At 34.1% G+C, this 10,120-nt stretch overlaps 1 protein-coding gene across 1 annotated transcript; it reads right to left on the reverse strand.

The window, feature by feature from the left end:
* LOC137408043 (protein phosphatase 1 regulatory subunit SDS22 homolog) lies at positions 1–7,552 on the reverse strand. The gene is made up of 11 exons (XM_068094464.1): positions 7,398–7,552; positions 6,848–6,974; positions 6,297–6,386; positions 6,097–6,168; positions 3,708–3,962; positions 3,333–3,416; positions 2,383–2,513; positions 2,157–2,280; positions 1,432–1,560; positions 762–828; positions 1–561 (listed from the first exon to the last, which is right to left on the reverse strand). The coding sequence occupies exons 1-11, from the start codon at positions 7,550–7,552 to the stop codon at positions 335–337; spliced, it is 1,461 nt and encodes a 486-aa protein (XP_067950565.1). The 3' UTR covers positions 1–334.
* Between the last annotated feature and the right edge of the window lie 2,568 nt (positions 7,553–10,120).

The following is a 10,120-nucleotide window of genomic DNA, read 5'->3' on the forward strand; positions in this document are numbered from 1 at the left end:
TGAATTACTGATATGTATTTCGTTTCAATTTTTATTACTCTGCATGTAAGACAAAGCTGCTAGCTGCGTGCAGTTTTCAATATATGCATTGAATATTATTGGTTGTGCAAAAAGAAAACTTCTTTACATTTTGTTGCTCCGCTTTTGTACTGTTAGGAAGGGGAGCAAACCTGAATTGCAGTCAAGTGAAGTATACAATGAGCCAGTATTTTCCACGCAACTGAGTAAAGCTTAAAGTTAAATGGATATACTATTTCTAAACGTCAATATAACTATAAATAATGTAAAGTTGCTTAAAATGTGATAAATGGATATAAATGGTGGAGAACCTTAGCTAATTATTTGAATACTTATTGATTGCAAAACTTTGCGCCTCTAGGATTCGTGATCTTCGACTTCCCCGAGTGGGTGGTCTGGCTGTCAGTGCGGTATTGGGTCTACTAGGCAAGCGATCGAGGGAAAGCCTAAAGTCTCTGAACTTGGCTTCAAGACTGTTCTGTAGATTCATCATCTCATTGTGCAATCCATCCAATTGAGATTGCACCTGACGTGAACTGATAACTACCAAACAAACAATAAGCTTCAAATTTTTTCCTTTTAAGCTGATAAAATCATGCAATTACAGTGAAGGTTTTATTTAACATTTTTATATTGTTGTTACATATATAAAGCTTTTAGTTAACATAGCGCATGTGTAAGTCGGACCCAATTCAAATGATAATTATAAAAGTTGTAATGAGGTAAAAAGGTCATGAACTTACTGTGGGAAGCCGACATGGGTCTCATCAAAGGAGTTTTATGATCCACTGTTTGTTTCTTTATGACCATCTACAAGTACAGTTAAAACAAATGGAAAGAGCTACAAATTATAATTTGTTAAAGATGGTGGATAGAATGGAGACCGAGACTAGAGGAACAGGAAGGTGCAAGGGCAGGAAAATGGGAATTGAGAATGCGTACTACTTGTGCATCTATTACTGGTGTACCCAAACTCATACTATATATACCTTGAACAATGCTGACAATTGTTTACACTATGCTGCTTACATCTGGCATTTATATTGCATAGACTATACGGGATGATTAATGCAGGTAAATTGTTATGGACCGGAGTCATGTGAATTTGACATAAGTATGATACTGATCTTCTAGAGGTAAGTACACTACAATTGAACGTTAGCTAAAACATATGTTAAGAAGCTGAAGAAAATGAGCTTTCCGAATATTACTGATCTTTAAACTGAGTCATGTGAATTTGACATAAATATGATACCGATCTTCTAGAGGTAAGTACACTACAATTGAACGTTAGCTAAAAATATATGTTAAGAAGCTGAAGAAAACAAGCTTTCCAAATGTAACTGAACTTTAAAATGTAAACACATTGGATTTTACTGCATTTTATTAGAAAACCGACTGAATGAATCATACCCCATCTAAAACCTGCAAAGATGATATAATCTCAGCAGGATTTGTCTCGACTTGCCCTAAGTCATTCAGCTCAAAAGGATTGTTCAGTAGATTCAGCTCTCTCAGGCAGACGCAGTCTTGTAGGTGTAACTGTAATCAAAATAACCATTTACGGCATCCATCTTCATAGTTTTATTATTGATAAAAATAACAAATTGAGAAACGGTGTAAACAAGTTGTAATGAAGGGTTGTAGATGACACTTGGGTGACCAACTATGCTATTTAACTTATTTAATAAATTCAACATCGTAACCCCTTTCTGCTTTTCAGGCCATACGGTGTAATTGTGGCTTACTTAATGAGACTTCTCTTAATCTATCAACTATTTTCGTTTTTTCATTGACTCGTGGTAACAATCAGTTGAGACATGTACACCATAAAAATGTTGAGTATAGCAATGTAATCCAGCTCATAACCTGTTTTTTTGGAATAGAAAAATGACTAACCCTCCCTAACAATCTGATCAAATCAACCTGTCCAGTCAGGGTACGCTACTTTACTGCAACCAGTAAGATCACTGATCAAAAAATAGGAGAAATAAAAACTGCAAACATAAATCCTGCTGTTGGATGTAATCCTTCTGAGCACAACCGGTCTCTATGATGATTGGTGTAAAATAATACAAATGAGATTTCGTATTATAGCAAAAAGATGTGTATTATAGCAAAAAGATGTGATATCCTACCAGTTCTTGGTCATTACGAATAAGGTTGTGGCTCAAATCCAGAATTTGCAGAGACGGAAACCGGGAAGGAACGTTAGTAAGCCCCTTAATATTGTTGTGAGAAATATAGAGCTCTTCCAAATGACTGAAATATTAAAACAAATTATATCGGGCTGTGTGAGGTAGCAAAATGGTACAAGACATACATGTATATTGGTAATTTTAGCAATTAGCATCAATTGTCTACCTTAATGGAGAAGATAACTCCAACTTGCTGAATGCATTCTTTGACAAGTTGAGTATCTTAAGAGAAGATGAGTGGAGAATGAAAGAGCTGAAGTCTGTAAATCTATTGCCAGATACATCTACTTCCTCCAGCTTAAAATACAAAATAAGGTCAAGCTAGATATGGCTGTTCACAGAGACCACTCTGTAAATACTAGTTCAACTGCAATCCCTAGACAAGGGATTACAGTTAAACTAGTATTGACAATTCGAGCTATTTACAGTTAAAAATTGTCATAACATTTATTCACATATTTTATTTATATGATCAAACCATTTCAACAATATCTTAATATTTGATCATTTTATGAAATTGATGTATAGTATACACTGAGCCTTTCTACATGACTATGCTTAGGACAGTAACTACGATTGTTTAGTGCAGACAATCGAAAGTCTTTTTCAGCCTATATAGGAAATTTTCAAAATAAGTCTTTTTCAGCCTATATAGGAAATGTTCTATACTAGGAAATGTTTAGTAATCAGTTAGGATATCATGTTGTTAGAAAGGACCTGAGCAGCCGATTGCTCTTGCACTTTCGCTCTGGACTGATAGGCTACAAGGCAACATACCACTACTATATACGAAAATTAATGAAGGAACAGACATCGAGATTGTTTTCTAGAGTTGGTACAAATGGCTTGAACTGTAGAAAACAAAAATCAAAAGCTGTCACTTGTATAAGAGAACATAACTCTCTAATATTGAACAAAATAAAGCTTGCAGTCGTCTCACGACTATACGCACGCTATATCTAGTCAAACAAAATATAATCATTATTATAAAACACAAAGCATAAAAACTGTGTACCGTGTAAAAACTTACAACTAAGTAAAGAAAAGTTGGCAAAGAAGCAAAAAAGATAACTAGACTATGATTATTAAGATTTAATTACATATTTAAAAACTAACCTTTTTGCACCTTGTTAGTTCGATAGTCCTGAGTCTATTGTTGCAGACACTCAGCTCTGTGAGATTAGGGAGAGAGTTCAAGGCCTGTATCAATAAATTACAGCTATCAGTACATCTATGTGACAATAGACGATGTGTCATGAACACAAATAGTTTAATCAGTTGGAAAATATAACTAATCTTTGAAATTAAGAAAAGGAAACTACAGAAAGGAGTTATCTTACCATACAAACACTATTGTCACAAAATATAGTCATTGACCGGAACTAGATACATTGTAACAATACTACTGTAGAATAACGAAGAGACATATCACATATTTTTTACCTACAATTTGTAAGAAAAGAAATGAATATTTAATTACAGAAAACTTACACTGAGGTTATCGAGCTTGTTGTTGCTCAGATCAAGAGTGGTCAGTCTAGAGAGCGCAGCAACCTCCCTTGTTTCTATCTTGACGATCTGATTAGAATCTAGTCTGAGAGTAGTTAGTTTTCGACAGTTCACAAGGCCTCTTCCAATGCTCTGTATCCGATTGTGTTGCAATTGAACATTGTGAAGGTCATTTAGTGAGTCTAATTTTTCTATTGCTGTAAGCCGGTTATCATATAGCTTGAGTTCTCTCAGCTCCTACATGAATAAGACGAAGCATCCAGCTTTATGTACATAATGTAAGTAAGTCATTAAGGTTTGTTAGCACACAGATGAGCCACAGTTTTCTATGGCGCTTCCATCGGCTATGCTAATATTACATGTTGCTGCATACCAGATACCAGCATCTAAACTGATTTAACTATATTACAAGCTTTTAGGTTTTTTGAGTATGGAATACGCGCTGCAACTGGACTTGCTGAAAACTTTTTTGATACTAAATTTAATAAATTCCAATTTAAAAATATTTACAACTTAGAATCTTTGATTTTAGGTATCAGAAATTATATTATAGTGCGTACCAGTTCTAATATCAGACTATGAGCTTTTTAGAAAGCAAAACTATATTGTTGCTTTTAACGGTATTAGCTAAATTATTTTAAAATGAAGTGGATGAATTCTTATTTGAAATGGTATGAATCGACAGTTTTAACGATATGATAGAGTACTTTCTTGTAAGGTGAAAACAGCTTCATACAAATATTTTTATACCAACTTTCTGCCATTACCAACTTACCTCAATTGCAAGACTCTAAAGGAGTGCACACGAGCGAAAGTTTGCTAAATACTTTCTTTTTGTGCCAAAAATCACCAACTAAAGCATCTACTTATATAATATTACTATTTCGGTATTTATTTTCCCATTTTTATTATGAGTTTTTAATTGCTTTTATTGCTCGCTATTGAAGAGGTAACATAAGCCAGTAAATAAATGTTTATAAAGTATTGTTTAGATGAAAATTTGAGCCAGTAACTCATCTAGCAACAATGCTCAGTAACCAATCGCCGCACCTGCCTACACCTGCCTACACCTGCCTACACCTGCCTACACCTGTCTAAAAGTATGTGACATATATGTAACAACGGTTTTGTAGTGTTGACCTGTCATAAATAAATATGCGTTTGAGTAGAAAACTTCCACTTACAGCCACAAAGCGTACTCTTTTAGCTACACAATGATGCAAAGTTTGATCCGTTTACAACAAGTCATGTAATCCGAAAGCCATTTTTATTTAGTCAAATTGTTAGGCACACCAGAACTATTAAGTTGGGAACATCCTAATAGGGTGTGTAATTATGTAACAATGTAAACTAGTGTACAACTATAAAAATGCAATTTTGGTTTTTCTATCATAAAATCTAGGTACAAATTGACGTATTATGTAATATGAAGTGAAACCTTGAATATCTTGCTTTATTCTTAGTTTGGGTTACTGCGGGGTTAAGATAGTTATATACCAATTCATTTCATTAGCCATGTGAGACAAGAACAACACACTATCCCTAGTAGCATACCTTGTAGTGAGTCTAATCCCCTAGTAGCATACCTTCCAGCGTGTCTAATCCCCTAGTAGCATACCTCCTAGCGTGTCTAATCCCCTAGTAGCATACCTTTTAGCTTGTCTAATCCCCTAGTAGCATTCCTTCTAGCGTACCAAATCCTCTAGTATAGTAGCATTCCTTCCAGCGTGTCTAATCCCCTAGTAGCATACCTCCTAGCGTGTCTAATCCCCTAGTAGTATACCTTTAGCTTGTCTAATCCGCTAGTAGCATACCTTCTAGCGTGTCTAATATACTCTATCAACAGGTTTGACTTATGTGATTAGCAACTTGTGAGCCATTGTTCTGTAAATTAAGGGCTTGAAGACACATTTTCCTTGCAAAGACAAATGAAAATTTTTTTTAAATTGTTACTTTTTCTTTGTAACAAAAAATAAAAAGCTATGCTCTAATATCATATCTGTACCTTTCTGATGGTAAAAGTGCAAGTTATCATAAATCAATAGTTGGATCAAATACCTATTCAAATTTATGATATAGCATCAGAAAGGTATAGAATTTAGGAATAATCCTTGCCTTCTGCATTGGTTCAGACAGCATGATAGCCTAACTACCTCAGGCACACCCACAGAAATAATGAAAGCAGTCATCACTAACAGATCTAACTCTATAGCCTCATGTTCGTCAGGAAACTAGCGCTGATAATGGTTGCTAGTGGACTATAACTGAAGATGACAAACAAATGACAGGGAAATCTGGTCTTCACTGCCAAACCGACCTGAATGCTTCTTCAAGACAATTACAACTGACATTATTGGTGGTATACACTTACAGAGCAGCACTCGAGCCTGCATATGGTTCGGATGTGATTGGAGGAGAGATCTATCAGTCTCACTTTGGCAAACTACAAGAGTTGAGAGGAAATGTTATCATTGTTAGCAGTTTTCGTACCGCTTCGGCACTGGCGCATCCAGGTGTCACCACACTATCGTTGAATAGAACCTTATTACTTGTTAGCGTTCTGTTAAATACCTTCTCGAGGTTGGGTATTTCTGCCAGATGGTTTCCCCTTAAATTTATTTCATACACTTGTCTGTAGTCAGTTTCTTGGCATCTCTCCAACTAAAACACCAGCTACAGTTGTCACATCAACATAGAAAACAAACAAATGGAGTCACACTATTCACATGTACTATGTAAATGGAGTACAGGCTAAACTCCTTGAACTTATAGTTAATAGTAGTGTCTTCAACTATCAAGTAATAGGAATCATTTTAGTAACAAACTCACAGAAACTACTTCAACTGTGAAGTGATAAAAAGTGACCTGACCTATAAAAGTGACCTATAAAAGTGACCTGAACTACTTCCTCTAATAAAAACCATTACTGCTGCTAAGTAGTACACACTATTTCAACTAGTAACTAACAGAGACTATTAAACTAATAGAGATTGCTATTATACTAAAGCAGTAATTAACCTCACTTGTAGAGTCATAAACTAATGCCTAACTAATATGGAAGTTTGTATTAAAATATTTAAAAATGGATAGCAAAAACTCCTTCACAAAAAAGGACCACTTACTATCTCCTCAGCACTGATAGTTCTTGTGCTAGTATGTGATCCAGAATCCTTCGAGTCTGAATTTATAAACACAATTCCATCCTCTGTAGTTTCTGTTACACTGTCTTTTCGAGAAGATTTTTGTTTTCTACAATAAAACGTTTTTTTCAAAATACACAAACTCTGGATACAGTGAAACAGCGAAGAAGGCAACAAAGTATCATTATTTAAAAAAAGGTATTTGCAAGTTCAATGAATGAGAGGTAACTCTAGTATCATACTGAATTGCTAGTCTAATGCGTTTGATTATTCTATAAGGTGAGGCTGATATTTTTAGATTCCACACAAGATTTCGTCATAAATTGAAATTATGGCAACTTTGAACTATGCTAAACATCTTGCATGCTGTATAATTATATAATTGTAAACAGATTTAATTGTTTTATACAAAGTACATGCTCAGGGGTTTATGAATATACTTGCTGTCAAAATTGAGATTATTTGATCTTCTATGTATGTCAGCAGACCAATAGATAATTTAATATATATCTTAGCGTAATACAAAACCAACCTTGACACGCCAGACTTTATCTTAGGAGGATTGATTGGCAGACTCCCTGACGATGGTCTCACGTTTCTTACTTTTGCTGAACTGCTTTTAGCATCAGCAGAGGTTTTTCCTGATATCGGTCGGTGTGATCGAGCTGAAGATACTTTCTTGTCCATCGCCTTGCGATAGTATTAATAAAAGAACTGCAAATAGGCTGATTATTTTCTTATAACTAAATTGAGTGTATGCAGCTCTGGTCTTAAGACATCTAACGTTGACACAAAATGGTAAACTGAATAAAATAAATAGTAATAACGTTTGGATTTATTTCTAAAAGTTTCATTTTTCATGTAAATTATGAATTTTTATCAGCACTTCAGATACGCTCTCCTGATAAAAAGCCAGTTTGAGTCCAATAATTTTCCTCACATAGCGAATGCTGTTACAACAAATAAACAGGTTGAAATTATAATGACATGAATCCAACAAATTTCAAGTCTTTCTTTAACCAATTCCATCCCAAGATTTATAGTAGAAATAATTATGTAAAATTTTACTGCTAGTGTCTAGAATAACTCTTTCAACATAGCAAAAGTTTATGACAAACATTAAAAAGTGGTATTATCATTCCAGCCAACCATATGAGAATGATTTTGTATAGGACCAAATTGCTAACACTAGCCACTTTACACACGGTAGTCAGAAAACTACCAGCTCAATTTCCTTGATGAATAGAACAAGGGGTACACAATAGAAAGCAACTGAACACCAGAGCATTTAGTTGAATTTTTTTATCAGGTTGATATCAACTTAAAATAACAACAGTTAATCACCAGTATGTATTTAATCACAGCTTATGGGATGAAAACAGGCATAAATTGGTCAAAATACATTTCATACTTTATCACTATAAATCAAAAAATATAATAAAAGTTATATAAGCTACATGCAGCCTGGTGACAATTTCAACATAAAAACACGCTTAAACATAATCCAAGTGGCGAATTAAAAAGACATCTTTTTCTGCGTTGTTAAATAAAAGGTATTTAAAACTGTAGAAGGTTTTCACCTTATTAGCACACTCTTGCAGCACTTCACTAAAACATCAGTTCATTCAGCTTACTAAACATAAACTGTAACTACAATTATAAGCAGAGAAAACTTTTTAAAATCCCAATCTAACCGTGGAGGAAGGTTTTACTTCATATTAGAAAGCTAGCTAAGCAAGGACAAGCTAGACTAATTGTTCGATGCCCATATTCTTCTGTAACGTCAAATCAGTGACCAAACTAGTCAATCATAGACTTGTTAAAGTTGACAATTCTTAGTCAGGTGTATACAAAGCAATCCAACTCGTACAAAGTTCAAAGGTCAGCTTGTACAGTTTTTTTATAACAACCACCCCCTATATAGTAGTTGTTAAAGCACTTTCACAATTAAACCCTAGAGAAGAGAACTACTTAAAGCTTTTGAGCTGATTTTAGTTACACAGATTACTATGGATTCAGTTCTCCGATTAAAAAAGTTATCTTTCATCTGCTTGAATTAAATATAACCATTGAAACCATGTCATGAGTTATGAAATAGGTAAACAAAGCTATTGACAGAAAGAATAAAGCAACATAACTGCTCAACAAATGAAAACATTTTTTTAAAATATTAGTCGACAACTTTACAATGCAAAATCTTTTAAAGTCGTATTTTCATGTTATTATTAAAACATTTATCAAATCACCAATATGGGATTCATGCTTAGCATAGCTGGGCATCACAATGTTTAATATTATTAATAATTTGTAGGAAACTTTGATTGTAACATAAGGAATGACACAATAATATTATACTTTTTTCAAATCTTTTATATCATGAACTATTTCAAACAGATCTATACACTTAGAAATGTAGGCCACCCTCTTTCAACTGGGTATATTGACAATTGGCCTAGTAATTGCACTTTCCTGTGTTCTGTCAACCTAACTTGATCTGTCTTGCACTATGCATCTATGGGTGTTACACAGATCACTATTTTTAACGACATGTTTTCAAACATTTTAAAATAATGTATCAGAATGCATCTTGCAAAGGATATTTGCCGATGTGGCTTTACTCTATTGAACACATAAATTCTAAAAATCAGCAAATACTAGGAAATTGTGAATAATCCAATTCTATAAACCAGCAAGTTCTCTAAGAATGTTTAAATAATGCAATTACATGGCCTAAAAAGTAGTAAATGTCCTCACAAAATTCGAAATAATGCATATACATATACAGATGCTAAACTCAAACCTCCTACTCGATTAATGGCACTGAAACTGAAAACTGTCATGAAACTGAAAACAAATTTAAATACTGAGAAGTTATGATTAACTCCATTCTCTTCTCCGATAATTACATGAACTATGTATGGTGTATAACTAATTGAATACTGCACATACTATCGCAAATAATAAGGATTGCTTCAATCAAAACAACTACCGACAATACTAATTGTCGTCCTGTTGCTATTTTATGTATAGCTAATAGGCATGATCGCTGCATTGAGTAAAACATATCAATCTTTAAAAGAATAATCTTTAAATGAGTTTACCACAGAAAAGTATTTTGGCAAAATTTAGGGTATAGAGCTGACTGGCCAGCTTTAGATAGAATGACCACGTCACTGTCTGATGTCTCAGCCAAAACTAAAAATCCAAAAAATGATCTACAAGTGTGTATGTGGTGTGTGTGTGGGGTGTGTGTGT

Source organism: Watersipora subatra, chromosome 1 (genome assembly GCF_963576615.1).
Source record: "Watersipora subatra chromosome 1, tzWatSuba1.1, whole genome shotgun sequence".
Classification (NCBI taxonomy): domain Eukaryota; kingdom Metazoa; phylum Bryozoa; class Gymnolaemata; order Cheilostomatida; family Watersiporidae; genus Watersipora; species Watersipora subatra.